Source organism: Rhipicephalus sanguineus, unplaced genomic scaffold, assembly GCF_013339695.2.
Source record: "Rhipicephalus sanguineus isolate Rsan-2018 unplaced genomic scaffold, BIME_Rsan_1.4 Seq1, whole genome shotgun sequence".
Taxonomy (NCBI): domain Eukaryota; kingdom Metazoa; phylum Arthropoda; class Arachnida; order Ixodida; family Ixodidae; genus Rhipicephalus; species Rhipicephalus sanguineus.
The window spans coordinates 28558-55382 of NW_023614138.1; the positions used below are offsets into that span (position 1 = coordinate 28558).

Genomic DNA, 26825 nt, shown 5'->3' on the forward strand with positions numbered 1-26825 from the left:
ACAAACTCGATATGTCAAGTCTCTGGCCCCCTAAGAGGACAATGTACTTCGATTTAACCGATTAGGAACTACGTAGGCCCCAGCAGGCGCCCGTCAAAAATATGTGACGTCACGGCAAGTGGTGCGGGGAATTCCAAGGTGGCGTCGCCACCTGTATTTTCTTTGTGCGCGTTTTCTCGCTTATTAAGCGTCTTCTCGCAGCAAGCGTGGTGTTCTTGGTATCGTGGAAGACTACTTTACTAATGCGAGAGAAATCGTTTTGCTCTTTAGTGTCCCTTTAACGGACGTCTTACTGCAAGCTTCACAGCTTCGCTGTTAAAAGCCACCCGTGCGAGATTTTCTGGGCTTGTGAATGTCCCAGACTCAGGCTATACACAGCGGCTCTTCTCAGCTCCAGTGCGACGGAGGACTTCCACGAGATTGCCTTCCCAACTTCGTCGTCAACTGAAGATGACGAGCCTTCACAAGTACATTTTAGTGGAGCGGAGTGTAACTTTCTTGCGCTAATGGGCTCAAAGAAAACTATACGCATTCGCCAGCTCTTGCTGAAGTATACATCGTGTTTTGCTTCGTCCTATTTTCAACTGAGGCTAGGAGCGAGCCAGACTCTATGCGAACACATTGGCAGAGACTGGAATTTATTGCAGTATAAGAAGGTTTAAAAAGAAAACTGCTGTCTGAGTGCGCATTGCTTTAACATTACAAGTAAGCATGTCTTTATTGTTACAAAATGTGTGCAGTTTTTCAGTAGAAGTGCAACTATTTCGCAACATCCTTTTCTTTTTCAGAATTCATTTAAATTTGTTATGTGTGCACGGAAGTGTTCTTTGTAGAGCAACCGATGATGAAGTCTCGATTCGTGTTTAATTTCACGTCGCTGAAATGGCTTCTACCAGGAGATACAGAGATAATTCTACATTCTGATAAGTAAGATAATATCCCTAAAGTCCTGAATATTAGTGCATAATTTTCTCGTTAAATCTGCATAGAAATGTGACTACTATAAAGGGAAGAAGATGACTTTTAAGGGCTAGTTTTTCGTTGTTAGACACAATATTAATGAGAGCGAACATACAGTAATGCCAAGGAAAGTATAGGGGGTGTTATTTGTAGTAATTAGGATATAAATGTCAAGAAAGTAAAGTGGACGAAAAGATAACTACCGCCCGCAGGTACCGACCTGCGACCTTCGAATAACGCGTCCGATGCTATTTTGAGCTTCTATAGCGACGCCGCATCGTCTACAATTTGTAACCATTGAGTAACAGCAAAGCAAGATCCGTTTTTTGTTTTTTTTCGTGTAATAGTAACGCTAATGCACAACTCTTTTTCTCTTCTTTTGCGGGAGGGGGGGGGGAGGAGGGAGGAGTCATTGTAACGTGTTTCGTTGCATTATATTCGGTAACGCCTAGAACACGCGTGTGCTAGTGTGTGCGACCGACGTGGCGTCCAATGGCGCCAACATCTGATCAATCTTAGGAGAACTTGTCCCTGGGATAGTTGGTTCATAATGCTAAACGTCAGAGCGCGAATTCAGTGCGGGACATGAAAGAACACACAGAACAAGCGCTATGCCCTGTGCGTCGTGTGTTCTATGTCCCAATTTGCGCTCTGAACATTAGCAATGCCAAATTCAGTTGACTCTCCATTATTTCAAGCAACTCGCCTCATGTACGTTTGTTGTGTGAACTAGGGTGCAAAATAAAATTATAGTGTGCAAATGACGCTTCTTGTAATGTTGAAACAACTTCGCTGAATAATCTTATTGTCACAAAGACACCCTCGCAGAGGCGTTCTTTTCTTGTTGATTTTTTGTCACTCACCCGCCGAACCACACGCGACCACCGCAGAGCAGGGTCTTGCGACGTGTTCAGGCTCGGCAGAATTGACAACACACACACGGATTCATTTGGACACCTTTTTTTCATTTTATCGTTTTTCCAGGCGAATACAGTATATTATAATCATTCTGATGTTTCCTATTTACACGGCATTATTTACAAAATACATTCATATATGATACATCCAAAAATACAGCGAGCAAAGCAAGCGATTCCAGAAACGGGGCAAATAAACAAACAAAAGAAAGAAGCAGCACATGTCTGCAGGAGACGCAGTTTTCGCAGCATCGATTGCCCGTCGATAGAATACAGAGAAAAGCAAGGTGTGTTCGCAGAAGAAGCTGAAGACGTATGCCGACACGAACAAATCCGTAGAGACGAAGAGGAAACCCACGTTGTACATGTGTACACATACAGACACACACTTAAGTGCGACGCATCATCGTCTGCGAATGTCCACTGTCGGTTACGCCATTTTGCAGAATTCAGTAACGGCAAGTGGGGATTCAAACCGCACACTTTGATGTGTGGCCTCGTTTAGCTTAAATAAGCAGGCGGTTAAGACAGATTCAGTCACGAGTGACACTTTTAAGACCTGCTCGCAACATCGCGAAATCGGGCGAAGCAATTGAGATCGTGCCAGTGAGCGTTTATACGCTCGCTACTCGCACTGTGTCGCCAATCGGTAATATCCACAGTGCGAACTCACGCATAACAGCCTAATAAAAACAATGAATAACGCTTAAGGCTGCTTGTTCGCGGCAGATCGTACAGTGGACTTTCGCTGACGATGACGAGCACTTCAACAGCGTAAAAAATTTATAGATCGACAAGAACTGGAACGCGGTAATTCCTTCTATGCTGCGCCAGTATTGGGCAGAGGACAAGGCCAAAAGAGGTTTGCTCTGTCACAGCAGATGAACAGATCAAACATGGGGAGAAAACAAACTTGATCAAATAAAAGCCGCGAACCGGTGAATAAGAGTGTAGTACGTTACCAGCGTTCGTCCATATAGGACATGCAGTCATGGGCAGTGAGGACGGTCGGCATGTTTCTATAATAGATCTGTATTCCCTCATCGATTCCATTACTCTGATGAACCCCACGCTGACAAGATCCTCGTCTATTCTTTGAGCTCAAGATGACGTCAGGCGTACGTCACCGCCATCTACATGAAACGTACCTTAAAGACATTTTGCTCAGCGCGCAGAGAATTCCAGAGAAGGATGACTGCGCACTCACCCGCTCAAAGGTGTGACATTCCGCCAAACAATTAAAGTTTCTTTTCTATAACGTTATTTTCCTGTCGCGTGTTCCCATTGTGTTTTTAGAGACAGAAAAGGCTTTCTTTGCTTGTTTACTGGTTTGGCGACGGAGTATCAACAAACTTCGGAAAAGTCGAGGGCGCGACTGCACGGCTGTTCTTAGGCACGAAAGAACGTCCTTTTTTCTCTCTCCCTCTCTCTCTCTCTCACACAAACACATTCTGCAATCTTCAGTGTACGACAGAAAGACGAACAGAGAGGTTCAACAATGTCAGGCAAAGGTGTATTCGTTTTACACGCGGTACCGCTGTTCGTGGTGACACCGGTGTTACACGGGGACGACACCCAAACACACGCGAGAAATACGGCTATCAAGAAAAAAAAAAAAAATACTGGATCGAGCGTTTACGAGAAACTGTCTTCTATAGGCACGTGGACAAGGGTCCGAAACAACGAGCACTGCGGGCAGGTAGCGGCAGCAACCAGTACTTTTTTTTTTTAAGCATAATCACTATTCCTCGCCTCATAACCTTGTTCTTACGTTAAAGACAATATCAGAAAAGAGGTGACAGCAGCACACGTGTTCTCTGTGTCTTAGCGCCCCTCTCCTATGGAAGGGGTCGTATTATATAAAACATCGCCGAGACAAACAAAGCAAGGAATGGCGCACGAAGGTCGCCGGCAAAAGCCGTGTTGAGTTTAAAACAACGGAAGACAGCGATGCAACCACAGTCACGGACAACGCAGCATTTTTTTTTCTTTTCGTAGGCTACACGTCAGGTGCAAAAATAGAAGAGGAAAAAAAAAAAACAAGAAAACGCCGCCACGAAATGCAGCTGTGGGCTAACGGCGTTGAATTCGCGCGCTGCAGTGTCGACAGATGCGCAAGAAAATGTCTAACGTTATCTCTTTTTTTTTTTCTTTTTTTCGGCGTTATGGGTTTTAAAGCTAAGCAGGCACGGAGTTTTCAAGGGCACACGCAAGCAACACGAGCTATGGCGAGGATGTGCGAAGACAAGACATTAAAGATAATAAAGCTAACAAACACGGGCTGCCTTGCTGTTGAACGTTTCTTCCTTTCGGGCACGCACAATATTTTTAAAAAATTTTTAAGAGCACGCTTTCGCCCTCTCCTATCTTAATACCACAAAACAGAGTACCGAAAGGATGTGGCAAAACGAACGAACGCGACTGCCGATTCCCCATGTATGTATGTATGAAGTTTGATTGTGTTTGCATTAAACGAAATGCATCGGGGCGTGTCCGATTTATCGCAATTTCCTAGCGATTTGACTACGACGCCTGTCAGCACGTTGGTCGTAACACAAAAAGGTACATTTCATACAACGTCCGCGCAGCGGAGCTTTAAGAACAGAAAAGAAACGCAAAAGTGGCGCAGGATTCAGATAACGAAGGATAGATCGTGTGCACGATTTCGGCTAAGCTAAAAAGAAAAAAAAAATGCTGTTACGCAAAGGAAGCAAGCGCAAAGGGAGAGAAACGACAGCGTAAAGTATTCCGCATTTCTCGCGAACTTTTTGGCAGGATTGAAGCAACATCGACACTACGTGACTTAGGCGACGCATATGGCACGTCGGCTACCGCGTTTGCTGAAGGAGAAAACAAATCGGAGAAAAAAAGTTCCTAGAGTGGAGTTGAGATACGGACAACGCGACGATGCTGTGTCGCGATGAAGAACGCCTCGCCCCCACGCGGCGACGAAGAAAGACAAAAAGGTTCTTCGATATATGATCGCTCTGAACTCGCTTTAGCGTGGTACTTTCTTTCGCCCTCAGATGGGCCGACACACATACATTCACACACACACACACTCAAAACTGCGCTACAACAGGGGACTTAGAAGAGAAGCTGTCGCTGCAACTTTCGCGACGACTGGGTGCTTTCCCAGTGAACCAGCCACCTTGCTGCGGCTTAAAACCGCGATGGCCATTACGGTCACCATCAACACGTGCTTGCTCACATCACGGCTCGCCGTAAATTTGCACATAATCTTTTGTGCATAACCCCGGAATAATGTATGATACAAAAGAAGGAAAGATGAACAGCGTCGCGTGCTTTGAAAGCTCTTAGCCAGGACGACACGGATGATTTAAAGAAGAAGAAAAAAAAAGAACATCGGGGAAAAGCACATATGCCAGGCACATGTAATTATCGGTGACTGGGCTGCAAATCCATGCGGGTCAGGCTTAACTAGACGGCGTCGTGACGGAAAGAGAGTACGCGGTTGGACTCCAAGGCTTTCTTTCAACGACGTATCGGGTGCGGACGCAGGGAATACACGCGGCGTTCTTGTGTTTTCGTTACAGGCAAGCCGGCAAAAACATTTCCCCTCCCCCTGCCCACAAGAGCAAACTTGAGTGGCACTTGTAGGTGTGTAAAAGCGGCGGTTTGGACATCTCGCTAGACAGTTATAAGCAACAACGACACACCTTGTACAGATAGCGATGGCGGAATATCCGTGCGGGGACATCAACAGGCGCTTATGCAATCGTATGCGATAGAGACATAGATGCTCACAGCGGAGAGATAGACACGCGCCATGGGCGCTCCTCGGGGATTAGGGCGCTATTTGTAGCGGGGAGCACGCGCGACAACATATAAATAACGGCCAGGGGAAAGCCAAGCGCTGAACAGTCCCTAAAATGCCCTTCTCGGTTTACTTCCCTTCATCTGTTCATTTTTTTTTTTACAGGAGCATCCTCGGACGCATAATAATAACCATCATCATCAACACAGACACATCGTGGAGCTAAATGTATACACATAGCACACACCATCAAGGGCACACAACGCGGAGACAAGCAACACACTCATTAAAGGCGGGTAGCCCAGTTTTCACAGGTGTAGGGAAAAAATGACTGCAAATGGAATACGGCACAAACCCGCGGCAAACGCCGGAGGCAATGAGGGGAGGGGGGGACCGCTCGAGCGCACGCACACACCGCGTGGCCTTCCGCCGCACCCCTCTCCCAATGCCGGATAAAATACGACACGGCGGCGAGAAAATCGTCCGCCGAACTTGCACAACGTCCCACGACACGAACGCGCCGCAGCGGCGACAACAGTCAGTGGTGGCAGGAGGTAAATGTTCCGCGCGCCCGTCGGGCAAACTTTGTCCCACACGCTAACTCCAACCAAGACTGTCCGCTGTCTTGCTCGCGGTCGTCGTCATCATCGTGCCGATTCGAAGCGTCCGTAGCGGCGAAGGCGACACGCAGCACCCCCCCCCCCCCCCCTAAAATGACACACAAACACGCGCGTGCGCGCGGCGCTAACGCGTCACGGTTTCGTTCAGAGTCTGCACAGCGTGCTTCGCGAGCCGCGCGCATTTTGTCGGCAAGCATGTTGGCGTGTCTCTACCCTGGCGCCTGCGCCAGTGATGGTCGGTGGGGGGGATGTGTGTGCCCGAGGCGGGGGGACGTCCGTGGCTTCAGTGGTCGCGACGTACGGGTCTCGCTGGTCCGGCGTAACTGCTGTGCGCTCGGGCGAGCTGTGGACGGGAGGGTGGTCCTACAGGGCGGCGGCGATGACAAGACCTCAGGTGGTGGTAGTGACTACGTGGCGAAAGGGAAGGCGATGACGTCATGTAACACCGTCGTTCCGTTCATCGCGGGATTGGGTTGTGGAGGCCGAGGATGCTGCGCACGGTGGCGTCAAAGCGGAGGGCTTGCACGGGGGACGCCGGCGGCGAAGGCGGCGACGAGGCCTCCGGTGTTCCGCTCGACTCAGCCATCTCGGCGTCCAGCCACGGTGTGGTGGTCTTGGCGCGCAGTTCGTGCGGGGCCAGCGCGAGAATCTCGACGGCCGGGAACCGTTGCCGGAACTCTTCGGCCGAGATGCGCAGGCGCTGAAGGACGTCATCCAGTCGGACGCACTCGCTGCAGCTGCAGAAGGTGAGAAAAAAAAAAAAAGAATGATAAATATAAGTGACGAACCCCACTTTGGACCCAAACACTACGCTAGGGATATGCGGTGTACAAAACTTTGATCGCCTCAAAGAGGAGGAAAAAGAAGTTTACAGGGTTTGCGATCTTCCGTACTGCGTGCATGCCCTGATTGGCCGAAACAAACCCTGTTTTTGCCACCAACAATGTTGCACGCATTTACCTGGACTCATAGAATACAGCCATGTGGGGAAAGGAGCGGGGGCACACCAGCATAGACGGCCTATCTGAATCGCTCCAAACGCCGAGCTTCCGGCGAACGAGCGCTTCCTGCGAATTGCGCCCACGGTAAGGCGGCGGCGGCAGGCGCGAAGGCTGTCATTATTCTGTCATTAGGGTCGTGCGGCGGCAGAGAAAAAAACGTTGCGGCGCCGTCGACTCTTCGCACTCTCCTCTCGCCTTCTCCCTGATCACACACGCGCGGTACTTCCCTCTCACCCACGGCTTGCCACCCTCCGCGTCGCACGCGGCCTGCACGCGGCAAATGTTGTACAGACGACCGCCATGCAGCAGCCAAAACTCCAAAAGCAATCTGCGCCCCATCGCTGGGTTTGGGAGAGAGACCTGCTTCCTTTCAGTTGTTTTTTGTCTCCTTATTCTTCACCGGCTCCTTTGCACGCACGACAGCGACCCCGATGTAGCGTGTTCCTGCACGGCGCGGCATCGTGCGACATTAGCAAGCGTCGGTCTGAAGAAAGAGAGGGGCGCCGCGGAAGACGTCGATTACGCCAGGAAGACGAGCCTCGTTGGACGATCGCCAGTGCACAGGCACAACTCTTCCCCTCGTGCGGGCAGCTTCCGCGTCGATATCTAGCTTATTTAATTTTTTTTTTTATCCTTGCGTCAGGAGCGGACGTAGCTGTCGTCGTTCAAGTTGTACGAACATGGGCGACTTAACCAAGAGCGTAAGAGCACGCGGAGGGGGCGATAAACTGACTGCCGTCCGCTTCGCTTAACAAGTCTTTTGGTACACTGCGACCGTATAAGTGCGCGAGGTATAGACGCAATACCCCCCCCCCCCTCCCTCCCTAGTACACATACACCGCCTAATGCAAACTTACAAGCCGTTAAGCGCAGATAACACTGTATTGGCGATTGGGGGGTGCGGGGGCTAGGACATGGCTGGAAGACGTCAACGAAATCGCGCCTTTTGCCAGACTACTGCGAGTAGGCGTGGGCGGTCATGACTAGACCTATAACTCGAGCTTTAGCAAATACACGGTTTGAAGAGGCTTACCTTTGTTCCGACGTGCCGGCCAGGTGTGGGCTGAGCCTATAGGTGGCGATCTGCGCCGACTCGCTCACTTGGAAGAGCATGTCGTCGCCCGAGTCCTCGGCGGGCGCACCGGCCAGGATGTCGAAGCCGGTGTCCTTCGGGTCTGCGAGATGATGAAAGAGCTTCGGTGAGACATGTGCGACCACTGCAAGTCTCGTTGTGCGTAAACTTATAAATTTTAAGTTATCCAAACGAATTATCTGCCGCGAATGTCGCTGCTATATTGTTTCTTAGGCTTCATTTACCCCCGATTATGGTACGGAATTCTCTAAACGACTCCTCTATTTACAAAGTGGCCGACCACTTTTTCATTTGAGTCCAGCATATCATCCCAATCGGGCGCCCATCGACAGCGGACCGTCCACACGGCACCTTTGGCACCGAACAACGAATCATTTGCGGCTAGAAACAAAGCCACCTAGCTCGTATGCACGGCGAATGCCTGTGTTTCCTTAATAGGCTAAAAACGTAGTAAACTGCCAGGCGAATTACCGCACGGCTGATTATTGGAAACGTTGGGCTGCTTAATTTTGCCGAGCCAAGGCTATACGAGCAAATCTTACCCATGAAAGAGGCCGTGCCGGCAAAGTGCCACGCTAACACGGGACTTCCGTCGATACTCTCGCCAGCCATGTCGGAGAGGAAACCTGCGGGCAAAATAAAAGGAAACGTGGTTAGACAAGGCCACTTACTTGTGGAACAGAGTTTAAGATCCACACACGAAGAAAATTTCCGTGCTGGTATTTAACCGTATTCACGGGGATAAGCCCGACTTCAAACAGACAGCACTTTAGGAGGAGTACAGATATGGGTTCCGAAAACATACCTCTGAGCAGTTCGACCATGATGGGCGATCTGGCCAGTTCGAGGGGAGACAGACCGGAGCCCGTAGTGAGCGTAGCGTCGGCACCGTAAGACAACAGCAGCCGCACCATCTCAACGTGGCCTTTCTCCACGGCGTCATGTATGGGCCTGGAGAGACAAGAGGAATCGATCATGAGACGCTGTTCACCTTATAAGGACACAGGCAGCATCCAGGTCAGATTTTACTAGCACAAAATCAACATCTCCATCTCTCAGAGGTTAAAGCAACGCGGTTTCTCGCTATGTAATTTCATATTCCCGGAGAAGAGGGTTTACGCAGTCACCCGTGCACAACAAATAAAGAATGGAGCATGGCGTTGACATTGGCATACCTTTATTTAAGGTGGGAAAGAAAGAGTGCACGGCCCCTCTTTTTCCCGCTGTGGCGGCTGAGAAGCCGACGTTATGACGTCATCTACAACGAGCAATACTGGGGCACTGTATCCAGCGCATATCTAATTTTTCCCCCGTACTTCGGCTAACAGGAGAGCGTGCGCCTGAGATTAAAACCGTCTCTATGAGCCACTACTTTAATAAGGAGAAGGCGCTTTTTATTACTATTGTAAGGTCACAACGGTCCGTTCTCTCAAATACGGCGCCTGCCGCCTCGCTTCGTGTGGGACACGTCGCAATAACGGAAGCCGGGGAAAGTAAAAACAAACAAACACTGCAGCTGGAAGTGACAAGAAGCAGAGGCGGCAAAGAATGGTCGGTCAGAGCGGCACTAACGCCCACACGAAAGCGCTCGCTTGCGCCACTCCCTCTCCGCTGTCCTTTCGCATCAACTGCCGCGCAATCACACACACAAGAAAAAAAAAAGAGACAAAGACGGCCGTCAGCGAGGGCTCATCATCGAGCGAAGGGCCGCGCCAGCCAACGGCAAAAAAGGCAGCAGCAGGGGACGGCCGCGCCACGCGCGCACAATAAACAAAGGAGGGGAGGAAGGCCTCGCCGCTCCGGCAGAGCGGAGCAGAAAGCCTCGACAACGGCGGTGCCGCCGTACTACACGGGCCACCATCTTTTTCTTGTTTCTGCGGCGACGCGGCGTCGGCGACGCTCTATTGTGTTCGGCCGCGCCGCACTGCTCTCTTGTGTTCTCCCTTCGCGCATCGCCGTCGCGCTGTGACGGTAAAAAAAAAAAGAGAAAGAACACCAGCCGTGTGCCCGCAAGCATGCTAGAAGAAAAATAGGGGTGGGGGAGAGTATTGTTTCACTTGCTTTCCCCTCCGCAGAGTGGGCGAACTGGAGGAGGGCATCGAAATGGCACAGTGATCGAGCGAAGGTTTGCCTGTCAAAGGATGCGAATCGAGTAAGTTCACAGAAACGGCGTGTGTGAGGTGTCGCGCGTACGAGACGGACGAGAAAAAGAGAACAAAAGAGAGACAGCGAAGACAACAAAAAGTGCTACGATGTAAGCCGACAGGTGCGACATTCACAAACGCCATGCCACGCACAGAAAACAAGACGCGACGTTTTTGTTTTCGATCTCCCCCTTTTTCTTTTTTTTCTCGCTACGGAACACTCTTGCAGTCGCCGTTTGCAGAAACACTAATTAAGCGAGTTTCGCCGCGATGTGCACGCGCGATAAGCTCCAAATCGTAGAAAATGTCAGGCCGTGTAGACGCGGACACAAGAGACGGGAAAAAAGACAACGGAGCTCCATGAGCTGCGCTTTAAAGTATAGTCTCTCGCCTTATGTGCCACTGCCAGCCTCCGAGTAACATAAGAGTGCACCTAAATGACTCAACAACACATGCGACCGGTGTGGTTTCGGCAAACAAAAGGAAGTAAGGCAGTGACCAATCATCACTCTTTCTGCTAGAAAGAAAACTACCAAAAGAGCACCATGTACACACAAAGGGTCGAGGAAAACAAAGTACAATGAACAAAATCTCTACGGCTGGGAAGGGCTTGGCTGATGCGCGAGGCGAAGACAGGACACAGAAGTGTCTTGTCTAGAACCTTCTCGACTTTCTCGCTCGTATAGGGCGAGCCGTGCATCCAGGGAGCGGCGGCATTGTTTCCCACCGCCACTTCGGACATAAACAAGAGGATATATGTCTCCCGCTGCGATATTATTCATCGCGCTAGACAGACAAGAAAAGAAAGCTGGCTATTGTCCCAAGGCACAGCAGGGGGGGTCTACCTGCACGACTCTGAACGCGAGCTGCGGAAAGCCGCGGCCTCCTAGTAGTTGCACGGCTTTCCTAAAGGCGCTAATCAGTGAAGTAGCGTGAACGGCCCCCGTGTGCAAGTATTGTTCCCGTTCATTATATTCTCGATGTTAAAAAGCCCCGACAGAAACAACGTCAGGAGCACCTGCGGACAGGTTTAGCAAGGCTCACACAGCTCAGCTATATTATTGCGATATCAGACGGCACAGAATCGGCGGCAGATCCGAAATAGAAGTTATAAAAATGCAGTATGATAGAGGTACTCGCAAACGCACACGGCGATATTGATTAAGGTGTTAGAATACCTGGGGCCTAAATGCTAGTAAGTGCGCGACCGCTCACATCAATTCCGAGAGAGGTTTCCATCTAGCGCAGCGAGGGAGAAATTTCGGAAGCGGCGACGAGAAATGGCCGGCAGGCGATCGGAAACGAAGCAGCGACAAACGAGAAGCCGGGCGGGCCGATGAATCATGGGCACCCAGAGAGGCTAGCCGCAACGCGCGCACTCGCCCGTCGGCGGCTGCAAAAGCCTCCGCGGCCCCAGCGATCACGCGGCAGCTTCCACCGCGACGCGAGGCCAGCTCGGTTTTTTACGACCGGAGGGAGCGCAAACGGCCGCAGAGCGTAAAAAAAGAGAGAGAGAAAAAAAAAAGGCGCAGCGGCCAGCGAAGATGGAACGGAGGCGGCGGGCGCCCCGCGGAACGAACGAAGCAGCGAATTCCCACGAAGAAAAAGCACCAGAGGTTGAGCGAGGAGAAGCACCCGTCAAGAGAGAGAGACGCAGAGAAGAATATTAAAAAAACAGATAGAGTGGAGAGGAGAAAAGATCCATCGCGCGCGTCAGGGAGCGGAGGCTGCGCGTACCCGTTGGGCCGAGTCGCGCGGAGATAAAAGCGGGTGCACACGCCTTGCCTCTCCAACCGTGCCCCCTCCACCACCCTTCACAGCCTAGCGCGATCCGGAGACTCGCGAACAGGCAGGGAGCCCCGACGGGCCGCGCTGCTAAGTACAGGCGCTGCCGCGCACACGCAAGCTCGAGAAACGAAGTGGGGAGAGCAGGCACCGCTGGGAGCCGAAGGCTGCTTGGCTCCACTGCGTGAACTGCCAGAGATACAAAAAAAAGGGGGGGGGGGGAGCAGCGAAAAAACGGGCGCGAGAGAGGAACGTGGCGCTTTCGGGGCTGAGGGGAAATTGGTTCGCGAAATCAATAACAGATGGCGCGACCTGTCGCGTTTGCCCGCCGCTCGACACGGCTGCCAGGAGCCGAGCCGGCGTGAGCGGTTCCCCCCGATAGCGGTGGGAGCGGTTGGTCTGCTGAGGGGGGGATGAAAAGGGTGGTAGTGGGGAAACTATTCGTGCGGCAGCGGCGCGCAGCTTTCCGCGTTGTTTGCTCCGTGCGAAGGGCAGCCGTAATTATCGGCGAGACGTGAGCGCTCGCGCCAGAGAACCCCGCTTGGCGCAAGCCTTGGTTCTAGCCGCGCCTCTCTTCACCCGTGCAACACCCGCACGAATACGCGCCGGTTGGGAAGCCCAGCACGACGGCAGCGGAGAGCCTCCTCATCCGCGTCGCGGGTCCGCGAGCGTTGTCGCCCTGATTGGCTCTAGCCAACGGCCCAAGTTGCAGCCCCTGCTCGATTGCACAGAGGGATAGGGAAGGCAGCATCGCAAACACAGACGGCTCGCGAGGTTCTGAGTGGAGGGAGCGCACGTCCTTTATCCCCGGGCGCCAGTTGTTTGTACACGCCGGGCGGGCTCCGCTCGAGAAACTCGTATTTCAGTCGCTCCCCCGCCGCCGTGTGCTGGGCAGAGTACCCTATCTGCCGGCCACGATAAAAGTCACGTCCGGCCGCGTCGACCGACCGGGCAGGGAGGGCTGCCTATCGTCGGGGCATCTGCCGCCGCCGCCCCTTACAGCTTTCCCCGCACTGAGGGTCATTCGAGCCGCGAGCCAAACGGCCATCTGGGCCGGATTACGGCTAGCGCCGGACTGACGCCACTGGCGCCGGGCAATCCAGCGCGTCGTTTTCCGAATCGGAGGGCAAACTCCCCCGCTAAACTCGCGAGCCCCGCCATCGGCAAGGACGATATCAGCATTTATGCGTCGGCTGCGGCCTTTCGTAGGCTAACCATAGGTGCGTGCGGCCCTCTTTATGAAAGTGCGACCGTTCAAGCTTCGATTCCCGCTTGCATGCGTTAAATATTTTATGTCTCTCTTTCAATGCTCCGGTGACACGGCTGGCATACAACTCGTCGGACGAGAAGATCGAGCTTTCTTACCATACCGCATTGCAATCAAACGTCAGTACTGGCGCTAACTCGGTAAAGGCCCGTGCTGTTTTACAACACTGCAGAATCATCGTGTACGCACATAATCGAGAACGCTACATTGTCGTGACGTCACACACTCACATACTACTTTTGGATGAAAACCAGGGCAGGGCTTTCCGCCTTCGCAAGTCAACTGAAAGGCGACTAAAAAAAAGGGGGGGGGGGGGTACAGCGCGCTGTCGCTGGTGCTGCCAATTAGAGTGAAAGGCCCACCACCGCCGTTTTAGTTGTATATTAGGTGCAGCGGCCTCACATCCAGGACAAGGAAAGAAGAGGAAAAGGGAAGCCGACACATGCGGTGCCTCGTCGTTCCGCAAAGAGCGTCAGCCCGTTGTTTGTTCTCCCCGGATATATATTTTTTTTCCCTGTTTCAGTCCAGCAAACGAAGCCCCCACGTCAGCAGCGGCTGCGCACACGGGCTTCCTCTCCGTGTGGGATTACGGCGGTCCTCTCCGAGCCAACTCGTCGGTGCGCGGCGATAGTGCGTCGGCAAAGGAGGGAGAGGACGGTTGGCCCCGCGCGCGAAGGTCGGTGTTTACGCACCGGCTGCAGGAGCAGCAGCGCCGTCGGCAAACTTCCTGCCAGCGCACCGCCGCCGCCGCTTTCCCCCGACACGCAACCGCGCTGCACCCCCCCCCCCCCCCCGAGCGGAGGGGAACGCGCACGTGCCGTTGACGACGGAGGTGCCGTGCGAGCGACGCCGCCGGTGAAGCTCCGGTTGCGACGGGAAAGAAGAACCGGCGCGCGCACGCAGACAGGAAAAAGAAAAAGGAACGAAAACGGCCGCGGCGCGATAACGACACTGACCTGAAGCAAGAAAGCGCGAAAAAATAAAGCATAGCGCTCGCCGTCGGCGGGTATGCTTTCGAGCTGAGCGCGACAGCCTGGAGCGATGTTGCTGTCAAGCTCCTGTATTTTTATTCTTTGCAATAGCTTTCGCTTTCCCGGCGATTCAAAAACTGACGGCCTCGAAGGGAAACGCGCGTGTACCATATTTTCTCAGTTTGTTAGGCAGGCTAGATTTCTTTTCCTGCACTGATAGCCCACAGCACAAAGGCACTTAATTGTTATAGCTTTTTTTTCGCTCAGACGCACGTACGAGCGGGAGAGAGCTAGATTTCCATTGAAACATTTTGTTCAGCAAATTCGCATAGGATACCACATGCACAAACAAATGCGCAAACCAATGTGCCACGGAGGCGAAACCGCAAGGGCAAAATTACAGGAAAGCGACAATTGCACAACACGAGCCATTAGGAGTGGAACCTAGCTAAACTCTCTTCGTTGGTTAGTCCAGCTCTTTGAATCTTCTGACGAGTAAGCAGAGTCAGATGAAAAACCGAGACGACCAGGATTTCTTCGAGACCTGTGTACATGTGGTCACACTCTCTCAATCGGAGCATACGAGTACGAGTAGTTGGGAAGCTCGCCGTTTGACGTCTGAAGCAGAGCGGTTGATCAGTTGGAGCCTGAAGCATGCCGGGACTCTTTGTTCACATGTCACCAATTCGCAAGGTCGCAACATCGTTGGGCTGCGCTAATTGATTATCGGTGAACACGCCAACCAACGTGGAATGCAGTAATTGCTACTCACCGCCTTCCGTTGTGCGCGCAGGCGTTGGGGTCGGCTCCACACTGGAGCAGGGCTCGGCCGACGCGCAGGTGTCCGCGAGAAGCCGCCTCGTGCAGCGGGGTCTGTCCGTTCACGTCGCACGATTCGACCGAGCCGCCCTCCCGGGACTCGAGGCAGCACCAGGCCAGGTCCTACACAGAGGCGTCGCCAAAGTGAACAGAAGAACCGAAGGATGGTCGCGGCATATCGATCAACAGCCCACCCCGCACGTCGAAGAAAGGAACACATGACAGATCATGCGAGTGCGGTGGTTTTTTACAGCGAGCACAGTTTAGTCAGGTACGGTCATCGGGCAGCCCTCAACAACCGCTTACAATATACTAGAAGCTTTCGACTGCGTGTGAAGAAATATCAAGCGGCGAAACAAGAGAGAAAAAAGAACGAGGTTCGTGGAAACTGCACGTCCGAATACAAACGGAAGGTTTGGTACAGCGTCCACCGACAAAGTGTTTGTGGGGAAACAAAACATTGCATTGCGCTTGGAGCCTTTCATAGTGAGAAAAGGGTATCGCGTGTTTTTCGTCTCGGAGAGATCAATTATCTCTGCACTGCGTTACTTTATCTTATTTCAGCAGCGTGCTATTCCTTCAGAGCCGCAATAACACGCCCTAAAGCGAACGCCGCCTACGTCCGCTCAATGCTCCGACCGACAAGCGCTCGCCTCTCTCGACAACAGCGAAACAAAAGCGCAAAGACGGCCCCGCGGCGACGAAGCAGGGCGGTGCGAGGAAACGAGCATCGGGGTGCCCCCGGTCAACAACAAAAAGCGACAGAAGCGGGAACCGCGCGAGCAGCAACGGCAACCTCGCCCCGCCCCGACGACCGGCAAGGGCACGGAGAGCGCGGTTTCGGCGCCGCCGGTAGCAGCAGCAGCAGCGACGGCGGCAGTAGCAATCAACCGCACCGGCCGGGCCGCCGCAATCAGCGGCATGCAGGCAGCATCCAGACACGGCTATCGGCCGGACGCAGCGAGGAACGAACGCGGAGGGGGCCCGCGAAGAGAGGACAGAAATAGGGTGCAAAAGAGAAAGAAAACCACCGGGTTCGGTGCGGACCGAGCGGCCCCTCCAAACGACCTCATTTCCCTGTAAGCGTAGTGCGCGCGCGATTTTGGCGATCGGCGTGAGCGACGATGCGGCGCACGCACTGATCGCTGGACTGGGGAGATGAGCGCGCGCGCCGAGTTCGGGACCGCTTCGAGATACGACGAACGGTCGCCAGCGTGTAACGCCCCGCTATTTTGGTGGCAGCGTGTACACTGCAGCGCACTGTAGTGTTCCTCAACGTGGCTTCGCCGCCGTCACGGCCGAGTGCGTGCGGCAAGCGGCCGCACGTGCATGCGAAAGAGGGGCCAAAAACAGAGACCACTGCAAGAAACCACGCTTTTTTCCGAGGTTTCGAATGGCCCCGTTGTTCTTTTCGTCCCTCATTTTTATGACTTTTGATCGAAAAGGTTAGCACAGAAATGATACGCTAGTCATGAAACATGTCTTCTTTCGGCGTTGTTGCAGGGAAAAAAACAAAGTAATATACATTTAGCTGGCTCAGTTGAAGAAAGTTGTTTTCCTGGCGTGCTTCGGGCACGATATTGGAAAGTCAAGAGTTGAGAGCACGAAGCCCGACGTTTAGGTTGAAAAATTTCGAAGAGAAATTCCTCAACAGGAGGAGGTAAGATCATGCACACGGGGCGCTTAAAGAAAAAAGAAATGCTGGATGATAAAGGCTCGCCATCGCGAATGAGCGGGCGCGTGACAAAGGGCAAAAAAAAAAAAAAAAACGTGCGATTAACAAAACCATCGCGTGACAGCGTGCTGTAAAACTTTTCTCTCCCGCAACGACATTAGCCTTCGCCCCTCGCGCGTACGCCTACCACTAAAAGACCACTCCGGCTGCGACGCCTACCGAGCGTACACGAAGAGCCGTATCGGCTGCAGTACAGACAGCATCGAGCCATTTTCCTCCCGCGGCGAAGGAGCGTCAGCTATTTATCATTTTGTTCTTTTTGTCCTCCCTGCCGTTTCGGGGAAGGCCTCGAAGAAGGTGCGTGCACAGACAGCCGGCGGCTACTACGGAAGCCTTAGCTAAAGAGCCTCGCGTTTCCGTGTCAAGGCTCGCTCCTTCGTTGGCCTCCGGACGCCGCCGCTGTGGTAAACAGCCGCGTGCCGGCGATGCAGGCAAGGGAGGCAACGCCGCAGTTTGTCCAGCCTCGCTGCGTTGACGGTCCGAGACGAGAGCCGACGCCTGCTGCGGCCCGTGCGGAGGTGGGCAGCGAGGACGTCGCGACGACCCAGCTCAGCGCCAGGGAGAGAGCCGTTTCTTTTCATTCATTTTTTTTTTTCCTCCCTGACTCGGCTCGTCTTGCCTTTCGGTCCGTCGCGCTCGCGGGGCCATCCAAGCGGGCTGCTGCTCAGTCGAGAGCGGCGGCTCTTTCGCAAGGCGTTGCGCGAACGCGTGAGCGTCGGAGGCCGGGTGGCGTCGGCTTTATTTCGGGCGCGTCTCTCGCCGTTTTCTTTTTTCTCCGCGGGCGCGCAGGGGCCGCCGACGACGACGAGAGATTGAGGAGGGGGGGCCTCCCCGCCGCTCGGCTGGCCTCGGGAGAGCGGCGGAAAAGCTTCCTGGAAGAAGACACGCACGGCCCATCTAGCGCCAGCTGCTGCTGCGTCCGCGCAGACCGGCGCCAGGCCCCCACCGAAGCCCGTTGCGTGCTTTCGCGCACAGCGCGAAGCCTCGCTAGCCCCCGGCACGTCTGAGCATCGATTGCGTTGGCGTGCCAAGCGAAGGCCCTCGGTCAAACGAGCCGCGGCCGAGAGTGGGCGACGCGAGTTGATGAAAGAGCAGGCCGCGAGTGGTCGGCGCAGAAGGTGCAGATTACGTTCGTCAGACTCCGCAAACTTTTTCTGCGATCTATCAGTAGTACTGGTCACGTTCTAAAAAAAAAAAAAAGATACCGCAATTTGCAACCAGTGATACATAAACCTATGGCAGCAAACGATCAAATCTGCGGCTTCACGAAAATGGACGTGCTGTCAAGCAATGTGGGTTTCAGTTTTAGTTTCAGTCGAACGGCTATCGAGCCTGCAGACATTAAAGCAAAGCGTCTAACGACCTCTAACGAGCTATCCTCACAACCACACTTCTGCTCCGTGCTTGCACAGTGCATGGTGAACCAGCTCGATTTGCCCGTTTTACAGTCTCGCGTTATTTCTCGACACTCGCAGCACGGTGTCACGTTCTGTGCGTTCGAATACAGCCACATTCACGCAAGCAAAGAGAACGGATAAGATCATCAACGTAAGAACAAAACAGCTCCCGTCTCTAGACACGAGCGGAGGGGGCGGGGCGCCCCCGCAGTGCCCCAAACTGCACTAAAAAATATCAACGAAAATAACGGCACCCCGCCGACGGTTCCTTCGATCGGGCCGCAATCACGCCTGTCTCTCGAGCGGTGCGCGCGCGCCGAGCGAAGTTCATATATGGAACACACGCACGGCACGCGCTCTCGCCAAGCCATCAGCGGTTGCGGCGAACTCCCAACTCGTTCGTTCTGCTCACGGTGCGGCGGCGGCGTCGGAAAAAAAGAAGAAAAAAAAAGTAAACCAAACGGCCTCGCTGGCGCGCGCAGAAAATAGCTGCGGCGCGAGCGCTCTCGTCGAGTGAACCGTTCTCGCCGCACTTGAATAAGCGGGCTGGCTGCACGCGCGCCGACGACGACCGAGCCGTCGCTCAGGCGGCCGAAATGCGACGGGGAGGCGGACAGCTGAATAATACAGAGGCCGCGCTCGTCGTACACCCCGGAGAAAAAAAAAAAAGAAAAAAAGAAGAAAACGTTCACGCGGCGTGCACCTGTCGATTGGACGCACGCCCGCTGGCTGAATATATACGCGAGTGGCGGCCGCGCGCATGGAGTACTAGGCAGGAAGGCTCTTTTCGCGTACGTCCGTGCATGCGCGGTTACTCGCTATCTAGATGCGTGCAGGCCTGCGGAAGGTAGTGTCGCCAAATCGAGACCCAGAACTCTCGAAGTCGAACGTACAGATCTAATGACCCCATTATCGATAACGCAGGTAAACCTGATTACGCCATTACACGGCCCCGAACGATGCCACTCATGATCCATTCTCCGAGAAGTTTAAAATTCCACACCGGACGATTTCGCGCAATCTCTGGAACCTGTGCAATGCTGCACGGTTCTAAGGTGAGACGTGGCAGCCACCTTGCGCGCATCCGTTCGCCGTCGCGCGCTGCAGACGCAGCAGCTCCCTCCGAAGTCGTCCGCGCCCGCTCAGAAATTGTGGAGCAGGGACTCCGCTAGGGGGCACTAGGAGGGTCATTCGTCACGGCTTCTATTAGCATAGAGGACGCTGGCACACCGAGAGCGGTGCTCTTGTACCACGCGCTGTACTTCCGACAGCGAGCGCCCTCGTCCTGTGCAGTCAAGACTCCGCTGCGTGCTTTGACGAAGGCGCGAAACGACCTCGATGTCAAGTCGGTCGGTCGAGCGGCAGGGGGGAACAACAAGGCGGCGGTGCAGAGAACGAAAGAACATTTATCAAGTCGGTTCCGAAGAACTGTGCGCGTCTTGGACGAAGACTGGCCGTTACTGAACGCGAGCTTCATATACGGTCGCGATAAGTGCTAGCTCGTCGCACAACGTCTTTCCAGATGCTACGTCTTATGGCTACCAGCCGTTGCTGGTTACACTGGCTACGTGTCGGCAACTTCAGCCCCGTCTCGCAGCAGGTCTATAGAGGTAAACCTAAGCCGAGATAAACGTATATAATAATAGCAGAAACCGAAGGGGCAGGGGTTGAAATCTCTCGTGCGCTACGAGAAATAAAGACAAATCAAGGCGCACCTGAGGACGCGCCAACTGCAATACGCTAAAAGCCCGTATCAATGAAATACTGCATAAGAAATATCCGCTAAGGAGATTCCATGACGCTTGTCCCGTTTTTACTGTGGTTGTTTACCGGAATAAACACTCCACCGTACCAGTCTCAATGCGCTGAATTGTTCACACCGCCTCAGCGCCAGACTTTTCCGCTTTCAATCGGCGACAGTTGCACAGGGGTAAAGGACGGGGCGCACCAGACCGACGATGCGTCGTCCAGCCTAAACCGCGAGTCTCGCTCCTCATCCCAAACACGCCCCGCGGTTGGGCGACGTGATACGCACCGGGCGCAGCGAGGCTGCGCACCTCGGCGGCAGATGGCCGCGGGTTCGCTTGCGGCAACGCTGCCATTTTTTTCTCCCGAAGATCGTTGCCGCTGTTTGAGAGCCCCCGAGGGCTCGCTGTCCCCGCCATTGTATAAGCCCTATTATGTATACGTGACTAGACCAGTGGGAAGCGCAGAGGGCTGTCCGGCCACGTCACCTGGGTTAGGAACGTAGCGCGGGGTCGATTGTCCCGGACAGGCGAAACACGAGGTCCCCCTTTTTTCCAAACGGCGATACATAGTACGTGGCACGGTACGCGTTCATTGGAAAACGCGAGCCCGAGGGGACTGAGTCAACTCCCCGCGCGCGAGCGGTAAAATGGCGCGGCTACCGCTACGCTCCCCTCAGCCGCTTCCCGTATCACGGCAGTCTCGTATTCACCGCGTTCTCCTTTGCACCTCTAGTATACGAGCAGCTCATGCACGGTTTATCACACCGGGACTCGCTCGTTACTTAGCATCGCAGCGCTTTCAGCGTAATGAAAACTACGGCGCCGCTTTGATATATATGGACGGAGCAGTAGCGAGCGTGAAGATAAATTGCGATAAGGGAGACAGAATGCTGCACTCGTTGAAAGATTATTCATTGCAACGACGCACTTCTGCATACTCGTGGTTTGCGGTGCAAGATGAGAAAAAAGGCAACTCTATCCTTTGCTTACAGTGCGCCGTCCAAACCGCCAAGTTATTCAGCTTTGGTAAATTGTGCTTGGGACATTCTACGATAGTCAAAGCAAGTCGATTCCCTGAAGCAAAAATAGGAATCTGAGCAGTAAGCGCTAGCTACAATCGTATCACGCGTAAGACGTGCGCGTGTCAAACATCACTCCGGAATCTTCATTAAACTACGACTTTCGCGCCTGGGAAACCGTCTAACGGCAGTCAAATGTCACCGCCATAAATTCGATACAGAGTAACTAACCAACAGCGCGAAGCGTTAGTGCGAGAAAGCCCGTTCACCGTTATAAAAACGTCACGGCACAGAGCTTACAGTGCAAGGACGGAGGGCGGGCAACACGTACTGGCGCGTAATATATAACCCGACGCAAGCAACGTGGAGGAACGCGAGCAGCGCTAATTGGCCATCTCGCAGACTCCGCGGGGGACGATCGGCAAGGCCGTCTAACGACGACCCCGCTTCGCAATTTATTCCGGCTCGCTCAAAGCCGTGTCCGGTTTCAGAACGCGACACCGGAGCCCGCGCGCCGCTCTCCTTATTAGGGCGCCCGGCTAACCTTTCCTACGTTTACTTATTTTTATTTTTATTCCGAAGCTCAAAAGCCGCGGTGGACAGCGAGCGAGAAGACACGAAGGGGCTTCCGCGGCATTACGCGCCCCGGACAAGAAGAAGCGTGCGAGATGTTGGGGGCGCGCGCGCAGCACGAGCGGTCGCCCCTGCAAGGGCGAGGCACCGGGCGGCAATTTCCTCCAATTAGCGACGCGGCGGGAGGGAATACCGGTTTCGGTTTACTGAGACCCTGCAGCGGTTCACCCCGCGTTGGCCCGGCTGACCGACCGCGCGCGAGGGGGCGCTGGCTAAACCCCGATTCGTCTCATGCGGGTGTCAGTCCCGGTGGGCTGACCGCCACCCCCCGACCGACTGCAGCCGCCCTCGCCTCTTCTCTTTCCTCGACAAAAACCGCCACCCCCGAACCAGACGATATCCATCAGTTACCCCACTTCGCCCCATTCTCCGCCGCCGTCTCGGCAGAAACCGCAGAGCGCTGTCAAAGGTGCGGGAGCAGAGTCGAGTGGAGTTTTTCTTCGCAGATCGGCGGACGCAAGCCTCCGGAATGGTGCACGCATTTATTCCCGCCTGTGTACAACGGAAGGCGAGCGGTGTGTGTGTGTGTGTGTGTGTGTGTGTGTGTGTCCGCCTGTCGCGTGCGACGTGACGAACTAAGGAGGGGCACGCACCCGGCACCCAACCGGCGGTAAGCGCGCGGGGACGGGTCACTTTCTCAGCCGTCTATTGTCGCCAAACCGTAAGGCCAGAAAGAAATATACCTGAGCAAAACGTTCGTCGCCACCTCGCCCTGTCGTCCTCTTCCTTCCCTTTCCTGCTTTGTGCAGTCACAACTACGCGCCCAATGCACAATGGAAGGAGGACGTGCAACCCAGACCCAGTCACGGCCGGTCTAGAGGCGCGCGCTCGCTCCTTAAGGAGCGAGCGCGCGCCTCTAGACCGGCCGTGACCCAGTGCACCCAAACGAGCGATTGTTATTAAAGGCGCTGCCCCATCGTGGGTATTTCCCTGAGCCGTAACAAGCGTCGCACCATACACTGGCGCGACCGGAACCGGACCACGGAACTCTTTTTAGAAAGAAGGAAAACAAGAGGAAAGAAAACGAAAGATACTGTAACGAATTTTCTGCAACAGTGGCGCCCATAATTGCCGACTCACGCGCCCTTGTCGACGCCATTGTATTACAAGCGTTGCCAATTCGCCGCCCTGAGGGCGTCGCCTGCGCTAATAAGCAGGCCGATAACAAAGCCGCGCGCTGTTTCGATCCAGCGAAAGCCAAGAGCGCTCGATAAAGAAGAGATGACCGCGGATCTAAAAACGATCTCGCAATGCCCTAAAGCAAGCGGTAAAAACCACAGTCCGCGCACCGAAGAAAACGGCGGCGGCGTCATTGGGCTTCCGTGCCTGCGCTCTCTCTGCCGAGACGAACGAACGTATCTAAGGGCCAAACATTCCTTCCCGCGCACGCCCATGTTCAGTGTGTGCGTGTCGAACGGCCTCGCTGATAGCCTTTGTCCAGCCGACGTCTTTTGTTTCTTGCGCGCCGCCGGCCTTCGCGCGCTTCTCTGATCGCGGGTCGCGTTTCTTACGCGCGCGCCAGCATTCCTCGATCTGCGCTCCGGGGCTGCAGCACCCGATCGAGGCCGCCGTGCCCTTGCACACGTCGCACCGCCACCGCCCGAGAAGCAATCGAACGGTGTGGTTGAGCAGGGCGGAGACACGGAAAAAAAAAAGCGCGCGCTCTAGCTCAGGAAAACAAAGAAAATCTGCAAGCGCGATCTAAGAACGGCCACGCAACAAAAGGCCGCGCTTCGCCTGCTGGTTCATTCAGCCTGCACGGTAGCCTAAGAAGAGCGAGCCTCTGTTTCACGGGTGCCGTGCGCGCCACGAATACAGAGTACCGAGCACGCTTCCAGAAAGCAGCAGCGAATAAGGGATGCTCCGAATGAAGCGACTGACTCGGCGTGCATATGGAAGCGATCGCAAGAACGATATCCGGGAACTGTGGGAGTGTCATCGAAAGTGAGATATTTCCGAGAGACAGAGGAAGAACGAACAAAGCTCTTAGATGAGGCCTATCGTACAACGCGTCACAACGCGTTAACAGGCGATGCGCAACAGTTGGTCAATTTGCGGGGTTTAAACGCCCCGAAGTGACTCGAGCTATGAGAGACGCAGCAGTGGAACTCCTCCGGATAATTTCGCCAACATGAGTTTTTTTTTTTTTTTTAACGTGCAGTGACATCACACGCTACGCGGGCATCTAGTGTTTCGCATCAATAGAAATGCGAAGGCCGCGATCGAAGCCGCGTCCTTCGGGTCAGCAGCCGAGTACCGTAACACCAACGGACCACTGCGGCGGTGTTTGTGCGCGTTAGTGTATGCAATCACCTACACAGCACACCGCGTTTCATGAAGGCTGTACTCTAATTAATCGTGCGCAACTATGGCATCAACGCGCAACATCGGGTGAGTCTTCGCCCCGCTGATCCCGCCAGAGTGGCGAACTCTGCGGTTCGAGAACAAACCGGGACGCATTGTTTCTGGTTCTAAGATGACAACGCAGCGCGCACGCATCAATGCGGCCGCGCGAGGTAATTTCGCGCGCGCGTGTCAGGGGGACGTGCGACGACACGGAAGTGAAGCGTTCTTTTTGACTGCCTTCAAGCCTTTATCGCCACGATATTCGCGAAGAATGTGCTCGAGGCGGCCCACATGCGTGCGAGGGGCGGCCGCGTATCGACGGGAAACGAGGCCGAATCAGTGTAGGCCAAAGCGGCAGCCGCGGCGGCACGCTTCGATCTTTGGCCCCCACAGGGCGCGTCCGGGGAGGCGCAGGGCGGGCGCGCCAGCTATTTTCGGCCCGCGGCGGCAGAGGCGACCGTGCGTCAAAGCGAGACCTGGAAGAGCTGGCATGGCTCGCCTGCTGCAGTCGGCAACGACGCTCCAAGAGACGCACGCGAGAAGCAGGGAGGGAGGGCGTCGGCCAAGCCACCACTGAAAACAAGCAGCCGCTCGTCTTCTGCGGCGCGATTTCCTCAGAGCACGGCGCCGCGTCTTTTCGCACCCGAAGAAGACCGAGTTCTTTTACGCCCGGCTTATACGTGCGCGCGTAAGCGCACGTTTTCGTTTCTTTATTTTGTGTGCACACGCCAGCTGACCTATTCCTGTGGCGCTGTGCCTACGCTTCTTTTTTTTTTTTTTTTGTAAGCGATCGTGCCAACCGTCGTTTGTTTTCTGTCTGGAATTCCGTCATTGGCGAGGTCGCCGGTGGGATGGCGACAAAATACGCTGAACGGAAAGGACAATTTTAAACGAGTTATCGAACAACTGTTTGTCGGATGGCTATACGCAGGTACTCCAAGAGGATTTCTCGTAATGAAGGCTTCCTTCCCACTTCATAACCTCGACCTGGCCAAGGATCTGTTCCTCTTCGATCTTGCGTGATTCCGCAGAATTATATTGTCAAACACAATATACCGGCCCTTGCCGACAGCTGTAACGAGACAGCTATGAGACATCAACCTTTATCCCCCTCCCCCCTATACTTCTCCTTGTACTTTGAACTTGCATTGGACGTCACGCCGTTTAAACGTTCGATAGGGAGCGATATTGTTCCCTTTTGCGCAGGCCGTTCTGTAGAATTAAAGCTCATGAAAAACCCCGAAAACTAAACAAAACTACGCTCCTTCGCCCAGAAAGGGGCTTCTCCCAATGCAACCGTGCGCTGCGGCACAGCACGCGAGTGTGGCGCGCGTCCGACAGGACACCGCAAATGACGTTCGGGGAAGTAGCAGCACAATAAAAAAAGAGAGAGAAACAAGAACTGTACTGAAGAGAGCGAGCGTGGCAGATAACACTTACCACGTGACCAAGGCGGGCTGCGCGGTGGAGGACTGTCTCCCCCGTGGACTTGTTCAGTGGGATCTTGCTCAGGTCAGGAGGCGCACTGTAGTTCAACTCGCCGAAGGGCTGCGCGAAATAGGAAGACCAAGTTGTACGAATCGCCCGGATCAAAGATCGCAAAGGCAAAAATGCACCGAGCAACACACCATCGAGAGACATTGGAGAAGTGTGGAACACTTTTTGCAGTGTTACGCGTATTGTTCTGGTGCTTACAATCCTAGCTTAAAGCTACCCAAGCTATCACATCTTCCAACGACGCATCTAACACTTCCACGGAGTCGGGGTAAGTTACAGTGCTGGGCCGCACCTCTTCGCTATATCATTCTCGATTAATAATGGGCAGCACGAACGGGCCGCAACAGTGAACACGACGCTCAGCTAGTAGCTGCGGTTTTGGCAGTTGAAAAAGATGCGCGAGCAACGCACCACTTTGATCCTTATAAAACTGCCCACCGACAGAACGTCACTCCGATATCAACATAAACGCTGTAAGTACTTTTGACTCGTGTGTCTATCGCGTTAATTACATATACATTTCTATGGTTGCTATGGCTTTTGGTTGCACGACATAACACCTGCTCTTCCTTTTCAGAAGCTATGTCTTCCTCAAAGACAGAAACACAGTTGCCAGTCAGGGAAATGTTTCTTAGCTATCCATAAAAAAAAAACGACGAACCACTTAAGCCAAACCCGAACTGTAAGACAACGTGAGGCCATAGGTATATACCTTTCGATCATTCCTTCCGGCCAGCTTGGCGGCGGTCGTGCTTGCCGGCCTCTTGCGGCGCCGGATCATGTCGAGCCCGGAGCGCAGCTTGCGCCTGCGCACCGCGTGGTACTGCATCCTGCGTTGGCGCAGCTCGGGCCTCAGCGAAGAGAGCACGGAGTCGGCCGAGTGACTCTGAGGGCGGCGGCGCGACGCCGACGAGTCGACGGCGCTACGCTCGGGGCTACGCGAGGCACGCCGACGACAAGTGGACGAGGCGGCGTCGTTCTCTTCGGAGGACGCGGGCGCCGACGAAACGGCTGGCGCCGACGACGGAGTAGCCGGGGGAGACTGTTCGTCCGAGTCGAGCTTGCGTTTCTTGGGGTGTATCGAGTACCGAACGC

General features: G+C 54.1%; 1 protein-coding gene across 1 annotated transcript; it reads right to left on the reverse strand.

Moving 5' to 3' along the window:
* Nucleotides 1–4465: 4465 nt before the first annotated feature.
* On the reverse strand, nucleotides 4466–26825 carry LOC119375878 (BCL-6 corepressor; the record flags this gene model as incomplete). Its single annotated transcript, XM_037645913.2, has 7 exons — nucleotides 4466–7012; nucleotides 8310–8451; nucleotides 8912–8995; nucleotides 9175–9320; nucleotides 15309–15478; nucleotides 25674–25781; nucleotides 26443–26825. Coding segments are annotated over 7 exons (1313 nt in total), but the record flags the coding sequence as incomplete, so codon positions are not given.